We start from the raw sequence: 24,771 nt of genomic DNA, 5'->3' as shown, positions 1-24,771 counted from the left end.
CAGATGAGTCGGACCTGCAGATGGTGAGAATGTGCAGCTCCTTTCTGTGTTCAGTAGCTGAGATTTCTCCTAAGACTCCATTAATTTGTGAGGTGAAGGATGTTTAATATTTCCACAATCAGCTACACGAGTTCAATTTCCTGACTTTAAAACAGATCACATAAAGCCTTATGCTCCCATCACACTTGAGCATATCTTTCTTAAATTTCTCTGGTCTTTCAAAAATATGTACATTTAGTAAACTATGCTGCCTTTCTACAACCTAACTTTGATATTGTAGCCCAGGTATCCCAGACTCCAGTCCTCAGGGGCCAATACTCTGCAACTTTTAGACCATGATCCAATACAATTCCTCAGCATGCAATCAACTTTTGTAGTGTTCTGCGGATGACCTAAATATTTTACTCAAGTGGATTGAAGCAAGATATTAATTTAAAAGTTGCACAATGTGAGCCTCTTAGGACTGGACTTGAGACCCACTGCTAGAGCAAAAGGGCTCAAGTAATTATTAATTTGGTCTCCAGCTATTAGATTATTTTGGTTATTCCATTGATATGGAATTAATGAAAGTGCTACACAAATGTAGGACTAATGATTCACTTTATGCTTTGGTATGCAGACGCTCTGTCTGCACTGAAGAAGATTTACAAGACCGGCATGCAAAATACTTGAAGTAGCTCAAACCGGCGGCCTTCCGACATCAATTTCTGATTAATTCAGCTATTAGTTTTTTGTCCAATAGAGGGCACTCATAGGTTGCACAGCAATGAAATCTTCTGCCTGAGATTGTTGGGCGATGATTTAGCATGAAGAGCAAAAAAACAAACAAACAAAAAAAATGCTATAAGATTATATACCAATTAGTATAAAATGGGGAATATTTGCTGGCATTTCCACAATCAACCATTACCGACCACCTTTTTCCAGGTTTACTTTAAAATTAAATCTGCCATGGGTACGAATAATGTTGGTCTTAGCTGTTTATAAACATAAGAAAGCCTTTTACAGATGGTAAAAACTTGATCCATATTTTAATGACTGAAAATGGAAAATGAATGTAAGATTAGACCAAGGAAGCGCACAAAGTAATGGGCAATAAATACACACAGCTAAACGTTGCTTTCCCTTAATGTGGCTTAGCCCACTTAGTTATTAAAAATTGTAATAAAACAGTGATCTTCTTTCAGATCGCTCAGAGCACCTACAGTTTCACCGGCTCGTGTGGCGGTGTGCATCTGGGTGCGCTTGGAGAGATTTCCTACACCTGTCTCCAAACTGATAAACCCCAGTGCGTCGGACACAGTGTGCTGATAGAGATGACACATGCACAGTGGGAGACAGAGGCTACAGTCAAAACACTGTTTAACTGCAGTGACTTATCAGCGGTTCTGAGCTACTGCTGGAGAAGCAACAACAGACAGCAAACGAGGGAAACTTCTGATGTAGCAGGGGTATTTTTATTTTTAATACTGTCATCCAGAGAATCATTAGATATCATTTTTGTTGCTGTCGTCTCAAGGATAAGCACCGACGATAAGAGTAAAAGATGGAACCTCTTCTTGTTGGCTTTATTTCAGGCAGAAGTGAGAAGACATGCCAATGAATTCTTATCTTCATTTGTCTTTTTTTAAAACTTTGACTCCAAGTGCTCCTTCAGTCGAAGTACAAAAGAGGCATCTAAATTTAGTTTTAGAGAGCTGGTTATATTCCAATATACTGAAGTTTAAAGTTCAGAAAATATCCAGGTTCTAAACAAAGAGTTCTCCAGCAGAGCTGCAACAATGGCTTTAAACTAAGACTGAGATTTAGTAGTTTTATTTTAGTTAATGGTTTGGGTCCTATTCTGAGGCTGCTGTGGTTTAAATAGTTGATAGCTTCACCCTGGTCTAACAGGTTTACAGGCTTCTTTTAAAACATCATTTTGATAACTCATTGGGATGTCGCACATTGAATATGTTTAGGAAAAATAGGAAACTTTAACTGGAATACAACTTTTAATGCAAAAGTTATAAATGACCCCTCGTTTCTTATAACTTGCTTCGAAGCAGCCAGACTCCTTAAGGGTGTGTTGAACAGTAATTCTTCAGGTTTAACCTTCTTTGAACTTTAGGGGCCATTTTACAAAATGTAAGTTCATGAGAGCACAAGTTCCTAAAATAAGCAAAATGTGGCAAAAGACATGAGAAGACCCCCTCACATAAATTATTTTGTATTACTTCCCTCAAATTCAGAAGTTTGTCTGATAATTACCTAGAATTGCCTTTTGAACACTGCGACAGACTGGCGACCTGTCCAGGGTGTACCCCGCCTCTCGCCAGGAACGTTAGCTGGAAATAGGCACCAGCAGCCCTCCTGACCCCACTAGGGACAAGGGTGTTAGAAAATGGATGGATGGATGGATGGATGGATGGATGGATGGATGGATGGATGGATGGATGGATGGATGGATGGATGGATGCCTTTTGAACAGTTTGACTCATTTCAAGTGCTTTGGGTTTCCTTCATCAAGCTTCTCACAATAACTTGCTGGATCTTTGGTCCATTCCTCCTGACACAACTTGTGTAACTGAGTCAGGTTTCAAGGTTGCTTTACTACCAAGATGTTTTCAGCTCTGCCCACAAACTTTCTATAAAACTGAGAACAGGGCATTATGATGGCCACTTTAAAACACAGATTTTACTCACTTTTAGCCAGTTTGTGACTAATTTGGACCCATTTGTGCCAGAATTCTCTTCCTGATGTTCCCAACAACTTCACATCAAGAAACATATCCACTTGTGTGTCTCTACTTTATGCAAAAGTTGTGAATCATCCAATCAGAACCTTACAAAGACATGACATCATCGTTTGGACTTTCAAATAGTTCAGATGGAAACTTTTGTCTTGAGGAAAGTAATTACAATTATTCTGGCATTTAGCAAATGGGAAAGATTTCAGAAATCCCAACTAATCAAAAGCAGGGAAGAATTAGTCTGATTTAATGTCAGACAGAGAAAATGAATTTCTGATGGACCCAGAACTGGATCCATCAGAAATGGATGGACCCAGAATCCATTTCTGGTCCATCAGAATTTTTTTTCTTTCTGCCACTGAATTTTACTGTTTCTTTTTTTGTTTTGTTTTGTTTGTTAAGTGTGTTGTGGTTTTCTCAACTGCCTAGTTGCTGAAATGCGCTATGCAAATAAACTTGACTTGACTTTTATGGCCATTTCCTACCACCTATGCAATTTGCCTTCAGGATCTTTTGCTTTGCACTAGCTCAGTAACTTCACATTTTAAGTTTATTGTGAAATCTACAGCATATAGTCATAACGAACTCTGTACGGCAGAAAAGATGAACCACTTCAATAAGTTTTAAAGTAAACTATCTCACCTCCACTTTCCTGTTTATTCCTTTTCTTTGGCCTTTATTTCACACAGGATCAAAGCCGGTAACAGAGTTAGGGTCATCTATGCTAATTATCGCATCAGTACAACAAATATTTGCAACATGCACACATGGACAGATCGTACATGAGCAGCACAACCACAGATGCTGGTGAGTTTGCACACGTCCCTGAGGCAGCTTGAGTAAAAAAATAATAATTTCAAAGACAAGGAGGAATAGAGGGAGTGTGGAAATGTCATGGAGAAGGATGGCAGACATACAGAGAGAGAGAGAGAGAGAGGCGGGGGAGAGGGAGAGGAAAACTGACCCCGAGTTCAGCTAAGAAATGACTAAAGCAGCAGGAAATTCAGTTTACGGCATATAATCCATTCACAATTCTAGATCGACAGTCAAGCGGCTGTATCTGCAGAGTGGCTGAGGAGGAGCGATGGGAGTGTGAGGAAAACCTCCACAATATGTGGGAGGGAAGAATCTGCTTCCCCCTTCATTTGAATGAATGAATGTGTTGCAGAAAACTCAGTAGGCTGCACTTTCAGATTGGTCCGCAGCCATTTGTCCGCTAGGGAATGACCGTCGGAGCAGAGAGCAAGGTGTAATGCTCAAGGAAAATGATGTAATGTGAACAAGACACTGACATACTGCGCGCTTTTTGGATGTTTTCAAAGAACACTTTATCTTTGCCATTTACACTTCAATTTCTTGTTTTTCCCCCCCCCATCCTAGAATATGATAATCGAGCTAAGCAGATAGAGGGATAGATTAGGAAGGGAAGTAAATATATCCATTCATCCTTTCATTCCCTCTCTCTTCTCCTTATACCCTTCTGCCCACTCTCCTGCCCGTCTATCTGTCTGTCTGCCATGCTCACAGCGTCTATTTTTGGAAAGCAATGTCACTCACGCAACACCATCAGATAGCTTTCTCGGTGTCCTGCTCACAACTCATACATCATTAACATTCTCAGACGCACAAGCGCACGCACGCCTACACGCACACATTTTGTGTGTGCAAAATGTGTGTGTGCAGCACATTTTGAACCCCCCACCACCACACACACCCACAATGCTGTGCAATGCAAAATGTGCTTCTAATCCACAAAAAGGAAAAAAAGACAGAAGCTCTTATTGTCTCACAAACATTAAACTAAGTAAGGGAAAATTTGTGCAACACGTTTAGGCCAAACACATAAAAAGAGGAACCGAGAAATCGACTGGTGACTGGGATCAGCTGGTTTTCAGTTTGATGTGGCATGACTGGTGACTGGGCAACTGAAAACTCAAATATCCAATCTCTTTGTGATCAGCGAACGCACCATAATAAGTGATATCAGCTCTTGCTGACAGTAACACTCTTCTGGGAGGACACAGTAACGGAGGGAAAAAAAGACTCATACTTGGCCAGTTTCGCTATCTGTTGTATAAAATGAAGCTCGATGAAGCACAGAGATGCAAGCAGCCATATAGAAAGGAAAATTGTTGTTCCATTTAAGCAAAGAGAGAGAGCATGACTTTCAATAGGTAACGGGAAGGCTGAACAAGCCTAGCCAGGTTTCTCTGTTTTTATCCCGTTAAGCTCGTTATGGAGCAGATTGGATTCATAAACTTTGGCAGACTTTTGGAAATCTCACCCTTAGGGATCTACATTTTCTAAGAATACACTCAAATGTGCAGTTTTGGCTCTGGCAGCCATGTTAGACACATTACTTGCTAATATAAGATGCTTATGCCAGTTTAAAATCTAAACTTCATATATTTCAGTCTTTGTTTTGAAATATTAAAGTCTTTGACAGTGACTCACATAAATGCCTCCACTTTTAATATAAATAAATAATGACCACTCAGGTCAGAAGACTAGAAGAACATCCATGGAATGCCATACTTGTATCGTCTTTTATTCTAGTTCTTAAAGAAACATCGTCAGGGTGTCAAGGCTTAAACAAATGAAAAATCAGAAATCACAAAAGTCCAATAAGATCAAATGTTTTAAATGTGTGTGGGAACCTTTTAATGTGTTTGAAAAAAATGAAATCCAAAAGTTTCTGACATTTTTGTGAAAATTCAGGGATTTCACTGTGCTAAATTTAATTACAACATGGCAGCTATATGAATCTGGACTAGTAAAGGAAGAAGCTTAATACTTAACTACATCTTCCACAAAAAGTAAGGAGAATTCTACCTCTTGCACATCTTTGTATTTTAGCTATGGCATGCGAAAAAGGAACTATTGTTGAGACGACAGGTTTTTTCAGATTTTCAGTCAGCTCCAAGTCGTTAAACAACAGCTGGTTGAATTTGCGTAGACAAAGGCTTGTTTTAGTTCACTTATCAAAAGCTTTTGCAAGAGAGTGGAAGAAGTGTGTCACCTTGTTATTACAAAGGTTTCATTCAGATAAATTTCTGTGCAGGTTTCACAGACCTCCTTTTTCTAAATAACATGGGCACTATATGAAGCAATTCATTAAATCTTACCCTATGCTACCAGTTTAATTAATGGCTGAAAAGGAAAAAACTGAGACAAGGAATAAAACACAGATGAGGAATGACCTCACCAGCTACTGAAAGCTCTCATTTTAGTGAAACAAACAAGAATAGTAACAGCTTTATCTGTTCCTCCCAAATAAATACCTACAAGTTCATTCTGAAAATAGAAATTGTATTGAAGCAAACTCTACAGAGAAATAAAGCTCAGCGAGAAGACCAGAGGTTAACAGCTCGACAACCGAAGAACATATGGGACTATGCAGGACAGAGAAGGGAACACATCTGGACAGGGATTAGGGTGGCTAAAGAGGCTAAAAAGGAGGAGGAGACACAAGGATGGGCTTAACTTAGGCTAAGTGAGGGGGAAGGGCGTGTTTGGGGTGCGTGTTAGATGAACAGCAACGTTTGAACAGCGGGTACAGAGGTGAGACCTCAGGACAGATTCTTACTTGAAAGAAGCCAGGGGGCATGGGTCCTCCTGGCATGCCGTCATTGGGTGGCATGTTACCCATCACTGGACTGGGAGCAGCGGCCGCACTCTGAAAAGACACAAAAGAAAATACTTTTATTTCTTCTTCTCAGTATTCTTGTTAAATAGAGCAACACAAAGTGGCTGAAGGAAGGTGTTAAAATATTCTTGGAATTGCCTAAATTATTAGAAAGTGAGAAAAAGTCCAACTGTGCTGGCACACTAAAACAAACAAAGTTCCAAATGCGGTGACAAGTGATCTGAAATATTATTAGTTGGTGCTCTGAAAACATTATATCATAAAGGCCGCAAGACAAGTACTGTTCAATCTGTCTTTTAAAACTGAGCAATTTAGAGCATAAATCAGAGGAAACCAGAAGAAAGACACTGTAGCCACAGCAGCTGCAAAAGACTTAAGACTGAGGTAAAAGTTCACCTTCTAGCAGAACAACATCCATAAACAACCAGGGCTACACTGAAATGTTTCAGACCAAAACATATTAGTATAAAAGTAAATCAAATTCCAGTTCTGAATCAAACAAAGAATCTGAAGTAAGACTTGAAAATATAGGTTCACTCAATCCAATCTGAGGATTTATCCCAAGTTTCTCTAGATGAAGCTGGTAGAGACTTATCCCAAAAGACTACAACATTTGATGCAGGAAATACAGCTGCACGCAACACTTTTCATATTTAAATGAATCAAAAATGGCAAGTCTATACATTGTTTCATTCATTTTCCCAATTAAGAACTACTTTGCATTGGTCTATCACCTAAAGTCTCAGTAGAATGCATTAAAGTATGCGGCATCATACTCAATGCGATGACCACTTTCTGGCACTATTTCCTTCATCTTCCCTCTCAATTCCAATGATTTTAAGCAGGGATAAAAAAAGACAGTCGTGACACTAGATGCTCTGATTTCCTTTTGAGATGGTAAAACTGACCTTTGGTATTCAGTCCTGTCATAGCTTGACGTTCACATTTTGTTGGGGTCAAAAAAGAACAAAAAGTTACCCCAAGAGACAAGTTTAGGGCAAACTATGTTGATTGTTTTCATTACTCTCCATACAAACTTTACATTTTCTGAAAGACCTTGATGTTGCCCTCAAAAGGTTGGAAAGATGGATTGTCATAAAATACGCTTCTGTCAGTCAGAGTCTGTTACTCTAGCACAGATCGCAAAGATTTAGTTGCCTAAACATAACCTTTAACTCAAGGAAAATTCTCACATGAATCATGTTTACAATGGTGTCACCGTTCCTATTTCATCAGTCATGGATTTGTTTCCACAAAATGCAAACAGAACCCCACCACCACCACCAACAACAACAACAACGCCCCTCAGCGAGATTTCGACACACTCCCACTGCAATAATCCCAGAGTGCCCTGGCTGACCTGCACAGCACAGGCGCTAAGTAAGAGGGCCCCAAGGCCATGAGGCCAGACACAAACAACCCTGGTGAGGGGATGGGATTCTGTGGGACTCTGGATAAAATGTTAAAGTCAGTGTGGAAAAAAAATGGAATAAAGCAGACATGTATCAGAGGAACAGAAGGATGTAAAAAAAAGGGATTTCTCTGGAAAGGTGACAAAAGGTTGCAGATTGTTCAATAGCCCAACAAAGATGCCACTGTATTACTCTCAGGTCAAGGTGTTAACTCCTTCAGCTCCTTCTGAACTCAACAGTGGAGAAACACGAAGAGGTAGAGGTCAAGAGTACCTACTAGAGTAAAAAGTGAAAGGGAATAGGAGTTAACTTTGATTTTTCAAAGGCAGATTTATAATAAAAAAAACCCTGAAAGTCTGATGATCTCATATGAGGAGGTACAACAATTTCTGAAGTTTCTTGTGTCTTTTGAACGAAATAGCGAATATTCCAATGTCAAATGCATAATCACTCTGTTCCTAATAACAAAGATCCAAACGAGATGCTGTTATTTTGCAGCAGAGTTTAGGTGTGTGTTATTAGCAGGGTTACCAGACAAGATCTAGGTGGGGTCATTGAAAGCTCTGACTATAATTATTTAAGGATAACCATGTTTTTCTTTTTTCAAACCATGTCTTTTTCAGCAGTTGTTGCTTATCTACAGTACTTAATTAACTATGATTGATTGATTTTTGTATCTCCTTTTTTAATTCTTCATTTTCTTCTTGTTTTATTATTTGCTTTAATTGATTGAGCAACCAAACTACGGCAGCTGAACTTCTTTTGGATTCCATTGTTCTCTTTGAATGACATATGCATAGTTTCAAATCAAATGCATAGTTTTGGATAGCAAGATGCCCACCTCCTGAGAATCCTGCAAAAATGAAAGTCTCCAAGCAGAAAAAGTGCTGGACACAGTCTGACAGGATTTTCTCTTTTTTCTTTTTATTTACAATCATTTGTCCAGTTAAATATAATTCTGAAGGAAATATGTAGTTATAAACACCTCAAAAACATCTAAAAGGAACATTTATCAGGTCAAACTTACAGAATTTTAAATTGGGAATGCATTTCCCCAGAAGATTCTTCTTCTGCTGCCAGTCATTGAATATAGACAGATTTTTGTGAAGTAACATCCACTGTTTGAAATGAGAACTGCAACACAGCACCTAAGTAAAGATACAGTAGCTAAGGCCTAAAGATAAACTGTACATCATATGAATTTCCTAACCTAGACACTGTGTGTAAGTGGGCCCCACATGGATCTTAGTTAAGCTGATCCATACTAAATGAGCCAAATGCAACTCATATCAGCAAGTCAAGATTGGCAACAGTTTTTGAAAAGATCTATTCAGATTCCCCAACATGTAAACGACCCATGGGTCTCCATTTTTACCCAGAGTTATCCTATAAGAAATGCTAACATGACAAAATTTTACTTTCAGTCATAATTAACTTGCTTTTCACTTATTTCTTAAAGTGTGGAGTTTCACCATTTTGCACAAAACAAACTAAGAATCAAGAAGTAAACCACCATTACAGGAGATTGAAAAACAATGGACTAAATTCTGGATATTAACTCAAATTAGACACACATAAGAGTATACACAGTTAAGCAGCTGTGTTGTTTCTGAGAGCATTAGCAGTAACAAAGAGAAAAGACAAAGAAAAGTAGGATGAAATGAAAATGAGCAAAGAAAGAGAGATCTCAGGCAGAGGAGGAAGAGTGAATGGAAGAGGTGGTGCTGGCATGGAGGTACGTGTGGCCAGTGTGTGTAGGGGTGTGTGTGTGTGTTGCTCGACAGTTTGCAGGTGAAGCAGCAGCAAAAGGCCCCTTCTCCTAGTTGCCATGACAACCCCGACCTCAGCTCCTGCTCTCCAGTGCCCATTAAAACCCTCAGGCCGTCAATCATCAGCATGGCCAGGGAGCAGAGAGAGGGAGGGATGGAGTGAGCGAGAAAGAGAAAGAAAAAGAGAAAAAATATGAGAGAAGATGGAGAGAGAGAAACAGAGAGAGAAGAAGAAGAAAGGAACAGAAAAGACACAGAGTCTAAAGCTGCCTGTGGCTTTTGATAGCTGCCCTGTTTGCCACAGCTATCTCCCTCTTTTCTCTCTCGCTGCACACAAACAAACCATCAACACAATACCAGCACAGCGTTACCTCCTCACACACCGGCTCCTCCACAAACACGTCTGCTAATAATCATAGCCGCGTTTCAAGACGTGATTTCACAACAGCATCATATCACACAAGACTTTTTCTCTGCCCAGCTTCCATTTTCTAATCCATCATTTAACAGTAACCAGTCATTCACAATGAACTACAAAAGCTTGGTTTCCTGGACATTTATGGAGAAATTAACACCCACATCAGTACCAAAGTCTATTTTTATACCTATGCAGAGGCAAAGAGGAAGAACTGAGACAACTTATATAATTTTTGTCTTATGGTGAGGCGGTCTCCTGCAGAACACTCACTGTTCATCATCAGAATCATGTTAACAGTGGTACCAGAGGGATGTTGTCATAACTTCAACATTAACTCAAATAAATATTTTAAGTTAGATAAGCATAACTGATTCCACTGTCTGGGCAGGATGATGAATATGACGCCATAGTCCGTATAGATAAACATTATCCCTAGAAACCATTGAAAAAACCTTGTCAGGCTCAGTCATGGTAATGACTTCTATCATCTAATGCAACTTAATTTTAATGATTACATGCCCCTCCTCACATTGTCTCTGCTTTTATGGGAGTAGCAGAGCGATAGAGAACTGCTGTGCTAGCATTTGAAGATGTTTAAATATATATTTTAGCCCAATCCAGTTTATTTTTTCTCTAACAGAACTTAAGGATAACCTTTGAAAATTTGTGGAAGACAATAAAAAACTTGAAATAGAGAAGCTGCATGCTGAGGAGGTAGCCAGCTAATGTAGGTAAATCTACTTACATTGCCCTGTTTGAAGACAAACCCTAGGAAGCCTCCTCCTGTCGCTTTGTTTTTAGAAAGCTTGACTGCACTGCCCCTCATAAAATGTATTTTGATCTTCTACTAAAGTAAGGAAGTTGCTGAAATTTTTCATCATATCATTCCTACGTCAAAGTCCTTTCAACAAGATTCCAGAGAAAGTGCTTGCTCTCTCGCAGACAAAAAGGACAATTTAAGCTGTTTTAAATACTTATGGATGACAAAAAACACTGATTTTCAATGTGAGTACCACCCATCTCTCTTATTAAGACATTATTTTAAAACTACAGTCGGTAAGGTATGCGCGGCATGTGTTCAGCATCTGACTGCAGCCCAACTAACTAACTAGCAAATTTCAGTTACTCTTGTGCTAGTCTATAGAGGGCAAAACAGTAAACTAGGATAAACATATATGCAAAGAAGCATAAAAAAATACTACAATTTTTGTATTTTCAGCTTTTGTATAAATATATAACAGTAAATATAACAGTAAAACCATGCTAATTTAATATTTGTTAACGTAAGGTCATCATGTAGTTAGAATTTCATATCAGTGGATGCCTACCACTAAGTCAAAAAAAGCTAACTTTGTGTTTCGTTACTTTGCCTCCTGTGTTGCATTACACTGTGATGAGCATTTTATAATTGACTCATACAGAAGGGGGTTCGGCTTTGCTGTGGCCCCCGGTTGTGATCCTCTTTAGCTCCATGCAGGAGGCTGGCTGCAGCACACAGGCTGTGAGTGAGCAGCTATATCTGCGTGGTGATCAGACCTCGGCTTCCAGGGGGTAATGGATCTGCTGTTATCTGGCTCCAGACAAGCAGGCCAACACACGGCTACCTACTGGCCACAACAACACTGATACTGACCCGCTGGTGCTGTGAATATGTGTATATATCTGTGTTTCTTTCAGACTGTGAAGGATCACCCGAACCCTCACAATACAAACACGCAGGCATGTTAACACACATAAAAAAAACAAAACAAAAAAAAAACAATCTGCTGACAAAGGTGACAGGTAACAAATTGCTACTGAATGGAATTTGTTCTCAATAAGTAAAGGCTTCAAAGATAAGATGGCTCTGAGAAAAAATGATATGCAGTGCTTTACAAAAATATTGATACCCCTTTAACACAAACACTTCCGTGTATTTCAAAAGGTTTTTATGTGACAGGATGCGAATTGTAAAGTGGATGGAAAATAATGCACAGTTTTCTTCTTTTTTTTTTTGCAAATAAAATAACTGGAGAAAGTTCCTGGCACTTATTTTCAACACGTACAGTTGCAACTACAGCATTAATTGTTTTGAGGGATATCTTTTCAAATAGTTCACGCTCTGCTAGATTTGATGTAAACATGACTTCTTATGGTTTTCCTGTACAAGGGCTAAATATGCACAGACCATAAAAATAGCAGTGACAGATTTTCCCAACTGAGCTGTTGATCTTCCACCTCGTCCAAAGTTAATTGGACTCTTCTCTGAGTAATGTTCCCCTTGGATGGGCAATAAAAGGGTTTAAAGGAGTACGAACAATTTTGCTAGACCCTTTACATGAAAGAACATAGGCAGTGGTTATAGCCGTTTAGATGAATACCACATATATGCAGGGTTGATATGTATATGTAGTGTGCACTTTGCTATGCAGAGTGCTTCTTCACAGTGTTTTCTGTAAGTCAAACCAGGAATTAGTTTTCAAGCGGCTCCTTACTGTCACTGCTGTCAAACTCTGCTCTCAGTTCCCTCATTTGTCCCTCTGTCAAAGCCCTACTTCTCCTCCTCTTTCCTCAGCTTCAAGTGCTCCAATAAGTCTGTCAGTGAAGTCAACTCTATAAAGATTAGCAGAGAGGCAGGAGTGTGTAAGCAGGGCTGCCAGCTGACAGACGGGCCTAATCGATGGAAGACAGAGAGCTGCCGGGCGGCGCTGCCGGGAACCCCACTCCCGATGCTGTGACATGGAAATGCCCTCAGTGTGCCATGGGTTTCTCTCTGCCTCTCGCACACACAAACCCGTAACAGGTCTGCAGAAAAAATTCACACGCACACATGCTGAGTATGCACGCTGTACAGTATATGCCGCACGCAAGCAAACCCGCACATATGCCTCTGCCTTCCCATAGCTCCGGCAGCTGTTATGTCAATCAGGTGAATTAATTACTAGTAAACAAATCTGCTTGGGATCCCCCCCCCCAACCCCTGTCACACACACACGCAAACAAACACGCACATATACATGTCTCCCTCGTTCTCACACTGCCTCTGTCTCTAAAGCGTCTCCTCCCAACACCCAGGAGCCTGGAGCTGCCTCCCAGCTACCAGAGCAGCGCTCCAAGGTGGAAGCCCAGAGGGAAGGCGCCGTGGCTGGTAACGCACCGCCTGGCACCTCCCCTCTCTGCCCCACAGCTCCCGCGTTGACTCCCACTGCTACCTCCGAGGCTAACCAATCAACCTGTGAGGCTCCTGAAGAGAAAGAAAACTGATAACTGTGTGCAGATGGCCTGCCTGTGCACGGATGCATGCACACAGATGGGAGAACAGACATCTAAAAAGGCTGCTCTGAGAGAGGAGAAACAAATAAACACAGGTAAAGTGAAATCTGCTGCTCAGCTTCTGCCACTCTGAGGAAGGTGGATGAGAAAATGAAGAAAGAATGCAATCTGATTGATGAAAATTGAACATTTGAAACCAAAACATTATTAGAATGATCAGAAAACTCCTTTCTTAAAAAACATATACAGCTTTAAAAGGAACTATGCTCAGCAGATGAAAAGAATCGGAAAGTCACGTTTGGGGGGGAAAAAAAGCAGAAAGTGGGAGAAGGCAAGTTTCCAGCTGATATCTTTGAAGGAATCGCCTTGTTGAAAGTAAAATACTATTTTATGTCAGTCAAACTGTGTTATCTTTGGTATTTTTCAAAGATTTAGCAAAAGAAGTAAGAACAATTAATGTCTTTGTGACAGGAAGTCAGCTAGTTACAAAGTGCCTCAGGATGCAATTTGAAGTTGTTCTTTGCTAAATTGCCTGTTATGTGTCAACAAAACACTTGTTCATTCTTTTAGCTCAGGAGGCTTTTTATTACCTCACTGACTCCAACATCAGAGGTAAGGGGCTTAAGAAGATAAAAAATAAATCTTTATCAAATGGTCAGGCAGCTGACTGAAGAAAGAGACAAAACAGCAAAAAGCCAAACCAAGCATGAAGAAACACAAATAAAAAAAATTATTTTAGGAAAGTCAGGCTTTTTGAGAGCAAAGTATAAAGAAAATGCAGATGAATTAGGTGTCTTAGTACCATTGGCGTTCATTCATAAACTCTGACCTATATAGAAATTGCACACTTAGAAAAGCTGTGGTTAGCAGGCAGCATGATGTTAGCAGCCATTTAAAAATCTGCTGCCTCAATCACTAGATATTTTACATGACAGTGATAACATAAGCAGCAGAGAACTGTTATGTGGAACTTCTTTTTTCACCACCAATTTGGTTGTTAGTTTAGGGTTTGGATCAAGATTGTCCATTACTGTATCGCTTGTTGTTATTGCTAAAAAAAATAACGTTTCAAGGTATTCTAAAAAAAACACCTCTTTCACTGTTGATTCAGTGATGACAGCAATAATTGCAGCTTTCATGTTTGAAATTATATATTTTTTCCAACTATTGCATTTTGTTTAGCACCTCATTAGCAGTAATTGATCAAATTGATGTATGACAGAGCTCTGCCATCATGGGTCAATTTATAAAGCAAAACTAAGAAATTTTAGGAACTGGTTTCTGATTTTTAGTTCTGTGTTACACACAACTTTCGCTGGAAGGTGAACCTTCACCTCAGTCTCAAGTGTTTTAACACTTTTTCACATTTTTCCTTGAGTATTACCTTTTATTCATCCATCCATCAACTCTGACCAGATTCCCTGCAAAAATGATGCTGCCACCACCATGTTTCATGAAGCGGTTATCGTTTATCTGCTGCCCCTGGTTGGTGTTTACTGCGCTAATAGGAAAAGCTTTAATTCGACGCCAACACAGTTCAACCATTCGGATGAAACACAAACATTTACAAACTGTGCAAGACTCCTACTGATGCAAAGTTAATTTAATAGCTGACCTCCTGACATGCACACATACATGTAAAACGCACGCAGAGAGACACACACACCCCAACACCCAGCAGCCTTTATTGGCTGTGACGGTAGTTAATGACCAAAGCGTGGTGATGGCCTGCTGCTCTCTTAGTGACCCTTTCTAACACAGGTCCCCCCTGCCGGCAATACTCTTTAATTACACATACACACCAAAAACACACCCCCACACACACACTGAAATGTATCCCCTGTCCGCCTTCCGCCCATGGGCTTTCACTTCTTCATTAGACAGTCGGTGTTGGGGTGGAAAACCACACAAGAACCAGACGACAGGGTGTCTCCACACTGCAGCTCACAGTCAGACACATGCACATTAAAAGAAAGACGCGGATCCACACACACACGCACACCCCCACAATGCTATATGCCTCACTGACGATTATAAATGGTGCTAATTAGAGGATATTAGAAAGCTCAATGCTTGGAAACTAAACTTAATGTAAGGGACATGATTGTTTAGAATAAAAGGAGACTTAATCATGTATTGTCTGTCTAGATGCTCAACTCGTGTCAATTATTCCCTGAAAAAGGCCAATTTGCAAGCGATGACCTAAAAGGCGAGCGCAGCCACCTTCGGACGTTTACAAGGGCTTTGAATGGCGATGCAGGCTGCATTCTCAGGCACACCACATTGTTTTGTTTTGTTTTTTTCCTTGTAACTGGGATGCGAATAAATGCTCAGCAGTTTAAAACATCAGCCTTGTCAGGTGCTTTATGTCAGTAGCTCAGAATCCACCAGCAGGACTGTCTTTCATCGGCCGCCCTTTTTTACACCAACGTTCAGCTGTAATATAAAGAGGAATCTGTCATAAAGGGAGGCTCAGACGCCTCAGCCTCCACAAACGCAGCTGAAAACACAGAGCGGGCGAGATGCTCCTTGTTTTCAGCCACAAAACCTCAACTCACACTTTCAACTTCCTCCACCTACACCGAGAAATTTCACAACAGGTTCACAGCTTCTGTCTGGGCTTTGCAGAATGTATTTCAGAGGAAAGACAAGAGAAAAACCAACACGGAAATGTACATGTGCATGTAAATATGAAAAATCAACGTGAAACACCGAGGCGTCTAGACCAAATGTAAATTGTACAGAAACAAACAGGCAGAAAACAATCTGAAACAGCTGTGCTGAAAATGTAATGCACACTGACAGTCGCCCTTTAGTACGTAAAACTGACATTTACATATCTCTAAATATTTACTCGCCGTAATCATGTTCACACATTCTGAAAGCCATTCACACAACTCGAATGCAGATACTAAGGATTTATTACATTATGATTTAATTCTGCTTGTTTAAACAACTGCTGTGTCTCTCACGGGTAAATCCCCATCCATACAAATCAAAAGCACTTTGTAGAAACTGCAGGAATAAACAGCAATAATCAAACAAATATAATCTTAGAAAGAGGTTTGAAGAGGCAACATAAAGATGATACAGCACTGTGGAAACGAAACAAGAAGCACTTACCTCTAAACATATCGGATCTTAATTCAAACTTTCTTTTTTATATTTCAAGGTGCTGACTTGAAAGATAAAAAGATTCATTAGAGTTTCGAGGAAGATATTTTATTTTATTTATAGCCGATTTGTGTAGTTTTCTCTAATAGCTGTAAATTCAGAGGGAATACTGAAGATGAGCAAAATAGCAATACTTAATCGCAAACACGGCACATTTACTTCTAGGTGCAAACATTTGAAGAGCAGATGTAACATTTAAAATAGCTTGTGTGACTGTTGCTGTCATTTACAACCATGTGGCCATAATGACATAATTTCCCAACTGAAACGTTGCTCTTCAATTTTCCTGTCATGTTTGTCAATATCCGCTAAAAAAAACTGAATGTTTTGTTTGAAAATGAACTATAAAGTATTAATTACTGAAGAAGGCGAGCTTCGTCTTTGCTGTTGGGTCACATTCCCACTGCTACACATCAATCCATTTGACTGGTGAAACATTATGCAATTAGTGAGGACATGCATGTGTAAATCATTAGCAAGACTTAAATCTTATGCTAAATAGATAAGATTCAACACATGTCTTAACCTGACTTTCTAACCATTATCAATTTATTTGAATAAAATGTGAAATAACCAAACAGTCCTTTACTACTGAAGCTGTTTAGTGTCTGCTGTGATGAACTCTCCTGGGTTCACAAAGTCATGGTAAAAAAGAAAGTACGACCGCATTCAATCCTGGAATTACAACAGAAATGATCCGGTTTTTACAAGCTCAATAAGTTTACAAGCAAAGCTTAGGTGTGCAAAACCACAGATTTGCTAAATTATTGGGGGCAAGAGTTGGTAAAGAGACAAATCTAAACACGTGCTGTTGAAAGAATCAGTGGTTGTTTTTTTTTTTGAATAAATATTAAAATATTTGATTATGACTAATCTATATTTTTCTACTTTTCCTTCATCACAATCACCAACACTCTCCAGTCTCTCCTGTAATTTAACAGCAAAAACAAAAACTTCTGTCCATGAAAGAGTTCTATGAAAACAAAGAAGTTATTTAGAAAGTTTGCCGATTAAGAAATTATTTACTTCACTTACATTTTTACTTGAACGTAAAGCTTTTCAAATCTTTATTTTCAAAGACTTTAGATGCTTCAAAACTGCTACTGTTACAATCTATTGCACTTCACACTTTTACCAAGATTTAGTGTATAACGCCTTTTTATTTTTTCCAGCCAGACCTCCTCTGGGACTATTAAAAATGAAAAGACACTCTGGCAACCTCGTTAGCAACATCTACCTCCTCCTTATTCTTTGGCATTTCTTCACTTTCCTCAACTCACTTCTTCTTTTCGCGTTGCGCTCAGACAACTGGATATTTCTGGCGAACTGAGGAGGTGCCGGATGAAAAAGGAACAGGAAGCGGATGGTGCTTTTATACCATGAAAACGAAAAATGGGGAGCAGACGGGAGAGGTAGAGCCAGACTGTACACACTCTGTAGTGCCTGAAGGAACGCCACGGACCTCAAAGCCAGACGTCTTTAGCTGGCGACAGTTAAAGAATTACCATATAATGTTCTGCATAATGTGGTCTTCGGGGAAAATGACTTGAGTAAAGAGGGAGACGAAGCCGAGCCTCACAGCTGGTGTTATACAGTAACATTTGACATTCGGCCCAAATTCACACCCATCTGCAGAGCTAAATTTGTGTGTCTCACAATTATGTTTAGCAACCAAGAGAAACAAACCAGACATTCAAAACCATCTCAAGCCGGTCTGATCCACTCACCCCGTTTCTATTTTAAAGTATACGTGCTTCTGGGTGTGTACGTCTACGTGTAGGGGTGTGTTGGCGTGTTCGTGTGTTCAGGGCCAAGCAGGAAAGGCATTCCCAAAGGAGCAGTCCTCCTGAGTGCCAGACATTGGGGGGGGGAGGGAAGAGGTATGTGAGACACGCACACACACTCTCTCTGAGACACACATAGAAGGCACACGCTACCAATTTTCATTTTGTATCCCACAGGCACCACCATGTGGACCACCTCCACCTCATGAGTCACAGCCGATGAGATCGGCTTCCAATATTTTGATAAATATAGAAATTCCCATGAGGCCTTCACTCCCCCCCTGTGCAGATACATCTCGCAACATTTAAGGAATCCTTACAGAAAAGGACTGAGGAGACGGTAACATGTCTCAACAGGGGCATTCTTTGGCGTGTGAACACAAATGCTTTTAAATAGTCTTTAGGGTTTTTTTAGCCTCTGGTCAAAGCCAAGTTTAGACCAATCAGCTGTTCTGGCCCAGGTCCCAAGGTCAGACAGGTTAGAGTGGTTAAACCCAGTGGCCTTGAGGACCCAGGAGCAGAACACCACCTTACATTGTCTCCCGCCAGACAGGAGCAGGCGGCGGAGGTGAGTGGAGACAGCTAAACCACATTCCCAAGACAATGGATGGTCTGTGGAGCTTGCTGAAACTCTGAGGACCTGGAGGGTTGTTGAAAACAAGAAGAGATTGAAGGAAAAAAAAAAAAGAAAAAACAAGGGCATGAGACAAAAAGAAGGCTTGAAATACAAGGAACAGCGAGAAGCAAAATGAAGAATATGAACAAGGAGAAAAGTAAAGACAGGGTAGAGAAGGAATCAGGGAAAAGATTAAGTGCAAAACTAAAGAAAACTGATCAGGATCAGCATCCTACACAAATGTAAGATGCTCTTTTGAAAATCTAAACCTTCGTTGCTCAAAGGAAATATGTTTATGTGCTACTTTGATAGCAACACAATAAAAAATATATTTACTTTGAAAAGTTTATGGTCAGCTGAGGCGAAGTTGAGCAAACTGCCCACAACAGCAAGAGGACTAAAACCTGGGACCGCTGTTCCATCGGTCCAGCACGGCGGCGGCAGCATCATGTTGTCAGGCTTCCATTAGCTTAACCTCGGATGACAGCTGCACGGTTTGAAACATGAAAACAAATCAGTTGAACTCCAAATTAATTGCAGAAAAATTTATATATTTATGGTAGAACAGATCCAAAATGTTTGAAAGAAAATGTAGCAGGGGAAGCTAAAACACCAGTGCCGTTTCCCCAGCAACCGATCCAGGAGCTGCATTCACTTTCTTTGGAGATGACTAGCTGTACCTCCAACAGCGAATTTAAGGAAGACAGACGACATTTACTTCTGCAGTAGTGCTATGACAGTTTTGATTATGCATATTAAGGTATAGATTTAGTGTTTGAATGATTAAAATAGGCACTTCTAAGCATTTTTAGAGGGTGCCTCGAGTATTTGCGGCCAAATGTGCTCCCAAACCCCATAAATACCAAGAGTTCTACTACACTTCATCTTCCTTGCACTTTGCATTTTTATGAAGACATAAAACATATTTAGCTGAGTATTTATCTAATATAGCAGGTCTTAAAAGAAAGCACAGCTTTTAAAAAGGTAGATTTTTGAAATAGTTTTATTGAAAAGTATACTGTTTTTAAGGTACGGTTTAACTACAGTTAACCTTTAACTTCATCAGAGAGGAAAAAGCACAGGGACCCAACAGTGAATGTACTTTCTAGTTGTTCACCACAGGGATACTCTGCAGAATTAAACACTCCCCTTTCCAAATCGTCCCACTTTCACACAGTCCTTGCTCTGTATGTTCCTGGGAGACACGGCAGGAAATAAATGGTTTCGGTGCTGACCTCTGGACCACCAGCTGACAGTCCCCCAGAGTTCAGTGGGGGTCTGACACACAATGACATTTGACATTAGTGTTCTGTATTTGCATTCTTGCTCCCCCAGTAGTGTGCCGATGAACGGCAACGTGGCTGATAGCCGGTAAATGGCTCCTAGTCGGGAGACTGCCGTGTCGGAGAAGAGCACTTTCAAGGATGATTTAAACTTCCACTGCAGTGACACCGGCCTTTCATCTCCCCCTCATGACAAAAGCCAGAGACCCCCGGAGAGGTCAAAGAGCGAACACTTGACAGGGTCGGATTTAGCGGAGGTTGTTAGGACAGAGGTTGTCAAATATTGACTCTGAAGGAGTCACGGAAGGGGAAGAGGCGGTAAAGATTTCCGGAGAACACCTCACTTTTCTCCAGACAGAAGCTTGCATGTGGGCAGGCGCGCTCTCACCAGCATCGCCATCAATAAATAAACAGGGACTGACAGAAATATCCCCAGCATAGACTCAGCCAGCAGTGGCACGCACAGAGAGGGAGGGGAGAGAGTACAGCATGGAGATAAAGGCTGAAGGAGACAGCAAGTGAGAGGAGAGAAACAAGGAGGAGGGAAACAGAGGAAATAAATAGGCAGGGCTGAGAAACAGGGAGGAGAAAATGTAAAGATTACAATAAGGGGGAAGATGGTGCCTGCGTTCTTCCAGTTCAGAATTAATGGCCGAGGTGAAACATGCTTATGGTTTCAGTCCTGTCCCCCCACCCACCCGAGTTTCCCCTCCACCTCTCACCTCCACACTCCCGACACACAGACCGGAGCAGCACGGTGACACACACACACACACACACACATACCAATCCCCCCATTTCCATCTGAGCCTCTGCTCCATCACCCAGTCTCAACCTCTGGTTCTCATTTAGAAGCAACCTCCTTTCTCCTTCTCTTCCTCCTCCTCCTCCTCAGCACACCTCTCTTTCTTTCTCTTTCTCGCTCTCTCACTCAGCATGTTGGCGTGCGTGTGTGTGTAAAACCCTTACACCAACACATGTGCAAGCACAGCCTGAGACATTTATGCCTCTCCCCAACAACCCGCAGCCTGTGTTGAGTTGCAACACAATTGCAAACACACATGAAGGGCACAAACACACGAGCAAGCGGCGTGGAGCGCCCGAGATCACATTCATGGAGACACACGCTCCCCCTTCTTCCATGATTAGTCTAAATATGCCAGTGATCACAGAACGGCAGGAAGACCCACTCCACACCGAGCTACAGAGACGGATACGCGCACACAAACCTCCTCCTCTCACTCTGCTCCACGCACACACAAAAGGAAAAATAAAAAAAATAAAAAAATCACACACTTTTCATTTGCTGTCTCCCAAGCTGGCAAGTTGCCAAGCTTCACATAAATTTGGTGCAGTGCCTTTCACAGCCCTTCTGCAGGTACAGTCATGCAAACACTGGAGAAACCGAGCATTCAGTGGATCCAGCGCGTTTGGTAGCAAATCACACAGGCAAGGAGGAAAAACATTAGAGGATGTTGTGTGTCCCCTAATCAAGGCGAAGAAGCAGACGTTTCATACTGTAAACTCAAATTACCGCCTCACGGTTGTACGCCTCCACCCACCAGTCAAGCTGCAGTTCATATTCATGTTTCCATTTTTGCCCATTAATGTGAGTTTTCTTCGTTTTTTTCCCCCCCTCCATACAAGCTCAATTTCTGGTATGTGTTTTTGCTGCAGAGACTTTGGATTTGAGCCGAAATCATATATATAAGTGAGATTTTCAGTGAAATAGATGGATTCTTACCTGCAGTAGACAGCGGTCAAAGCAACCTGAGAGGGTAATTACAAAAGAACGGTGAAGCTAATCTCTACTACATGCAGGGACCATTGAACAGTGGATTTTACACCAAAATATTTTTGGGGACTCAGAGAGGGCTTGAAAGTTGTACAACTTAATTTACCTTGGTTCACCCTTACTCTGTACTCTTCTCATTTAAATCATAGATATCTGAAATAGGACCCTCTCAGTTAAAGCCATTATATTAATTCTAGATAGGAAAAATTATGTTTGTAGTAAATGTTATCTTGAATACATTTTGCAAAAAACAGTTTCCTTTAAAGCAGCTTTTTACATCGCTTTGCTTCCTTGGCTTCTACTCACACTGAGAACAGCTAATTTTAATCCTTCCTTCTGCAGTAACAGCATCCACACTGATGGGTGTTGCACCATTTACTGGAAGAACTTGGCTTTGGTGTGTTTACTGGTTGAGAAATCTTTGATTTTTTTACATTTCAGACTCATCAGTCACTGGTGAGAGTCGATCTCCAGCTGATTGCCTCTCCGTTTGACAACATATTAGTAATATGCTTATGGTAACTCATCCCTGAAGGTTAACTTTAACAAAAGTTTTAAGGCAGTTAGGGTCAAAGGACTTAAGATTGACTAGCATTCAAAGACTGGTGCAAGTTATAATTTCGACAAATAATTTTCATCAAATCCCAGAAAAAGCCCCAGAATGACCAGCTTGTTTTTTGTTTTTGTTTTTAGAGCATAAAATCTATGGAGTATAGGTTAAAGCAGCACAGCCCTATCCCCCATTTGTTGCTTCATCCTGCCAGTCAGCTGGCTGAAAGAAGGCTCCTACACTTTTCCCTTCCTTACAAGAAAGTTTAATTTAGCCACTTGAAACCTTTTTTTTTCTGGTTGCAAAACTAAGTTCACTTATTTATGAAGATGATGCTGTTTTGAAACTACGGACAGAAAGTTTTATGCAGAGATTCTGGTCAGTTGGAGACTCCTTAATGTCTCCAAAGCCTGTCTTCATCCACCTGCTACCACAGCTAAGTTGCTGCCAGTTGCTGGACTTGTCAAGTATTCACTAAGCCTCTCAGAAATGTTATGTTTCACAAATGTTGCTAGTGACCACACAGTGTCTTTCCTGTTTTGAATAATTGAAATATTTTCTAATACATCTTATGAAACCTTAGAAATATTTTCCGCAACACAGCCTCCATTTTCTTACTAACAAGACAAAAAAGCTCTGAGAATGTGCTCCTTTGCTGTTGCTCTCTGCCACCAGCTGAACAAAGCAGAAGCAGCGAGCTGAGCCTTCAACATGGAAACAAAAGCTCGCTCTTGCTGCGCGGGAGTTGAGATTGTTTAAAAAGTCACACGATATGCCACCATGTGCTTTTAGAAACAACCGTTTGGCTCCGACATGTCTGAGAAAGTCTATTTTCTTCAATAGTATGAGCAATTGTACGCTAATTCAGAAGCAAGGGAGAAAATTACACAACGAATCAACACATCAAAAGCAGCTTCCTCCGTGGGAGGGGTAGAAATCAAACCTTCAAACTGGAAGACATCTAAATTCAGATATCAATTAAAAACAACAACTAAAAACATTTGGATTTCAATTTGGATCGCCAGAACCTAAATATAAATACTCGGTCAACAGATGCCGCCAATGCCTTTAGGGTACATAAGGAAGCAATTTCCTATTTTGCAACTTTTTGCAGTTTTTACTCAACATTTTTTTTAGCCTGGAGAAACTGTAAAACAATCTTCCAATCCAACGTGTCATTTCGCAGGAAAAGTCATTGATGACAAACAGCGTCACACAAAAGAAACGTGCAAAAATCCCAACGGTGTTGGAGTGTTGAGTGGCAACGCGTAAGTATGCAGCTGTGCATGTATGGACACATGTATGCACGCATTTACACACAACCTTGACCGGCAGCTTTTATTATGCGACCCAGAAAAGATCATTTACACACATGCTTCCACGCCCTTTAACACCCCCACTGGCCCCTCGATTCTCCTCACCCCCCTACCCACACCTCCCCTCTCTGTCCTCTCTCCCATCCCCTTCTTCTGCTCCAGCACGAGAACCTGAACACACACACACCAACACAGCCCCATGAGGAGAAATAGGGTGGTTTGCCTCCGTTATCTCCTCTCTACTACACACACACCATCTCTCTTTCTCTCTCTCTCACGCACACACACACATAGAGCCATGCCCCCTTCTGTCTTTCTACCCCTTGCTTAACTTACTCCCACTTCTCTCACTCTATTTCTCCTCCCCCTCCCTCAACAGCCTTCAGCCAATGGTGTCTCAGAGAAGCTGTTGTCATGGTGACGGGGCTCCTGTCTGCGCTCTGTCCCTCAGGCATCCCAGATCCAGAGAACGCCGTGGTGTTTTCATGAGACCGGAGGAGAGGAGAGAACAGGGCTGTGGAGAGACGTGTGTCAGAGACGCAGCAGACAGAGAAGATGTCTGACAGGGAAGATTTAAAACATCTTTTCCACTTTAGCCAGCTTTTGTTCGGCTTTGTCTTTCAAAACCTTTGCATTTAGTGTGTTTACTCATAGGCGTGAGTGCGTGTGGGTGTGTGTGTGTGTGTGTGTGTGTGTGGGCGTGCTCATATGCGTGTCACATGGCATTGCAGAGACCCAGGCATCTCACACCCCTATTCCTGGCACCTCCACCCAATCTCTGACCTTTCCTGGACCCCAGCAGGCACACTCACACAAGCTTGACCCGGTACACAATCACAGCTCTTCATATCCCTGCACACGCAAACACACACATTGGCTTAAGATCATATAACCAGCCCAAAACGCTTGCACCTGGTGTGACCTAAAATAAAGTCCTCAGGCGGCCAGAGAGGCACAGCGACAGTCTCAGCAGTAACCACTGGGCCACTCTCACATTGAACATGTGTTCACAGTGTGGAGCCCA

At 41.1% G+C, this 24,771-nt stretch overlaps 1 protein-coding gene across 2 annotated transcripts in view; it reads right to left on the bottom strand.

Moving 5' to 3' along the window:
• The window catches only part of ssbp4 (single stranded DNA binding protein 4), a 105,566-nt gene that overhangs the window by 20,862 nt on the left and 59,933 nt on the right, over positions 1 to 24,771 (bottom strand). For both annotated transcript variants that reach the window (XM_032572018.1, XM_032572019.1), the window contains exon 5: positions 6,319 to 6,408. In XM_032572018.1, the coding sequence (XP_032427909.1) occupies positions 6,319 to 6,408 (90 nt within the window). The remainder of the gene's footprint in view (positions 1 to 6,318; positions 6,409 to 24,771) is intronic.

Source organism: Xiphophorus hellerii, chromosome 9 (genome assembly GCF_003331165.1).
Source record: "Xiphophorus hellerii strain 12219 chromosome 9, Xiphophorus_hellerii-4.1, whole genome shotgun sequence".
Classification (NCBI taxonomy): Eukaryota; Metazoa; Chordata; class Actinopteri; order Cyprinodontiformes; family Poeciliidae; genus Xiphophorus; species Xiphophorus hellerii.
The sequence above is the reverse complement of the archived record's forward strand: the minus strand, read 5'-3'. Positions and strand labels throughout refer to the sequence as shown.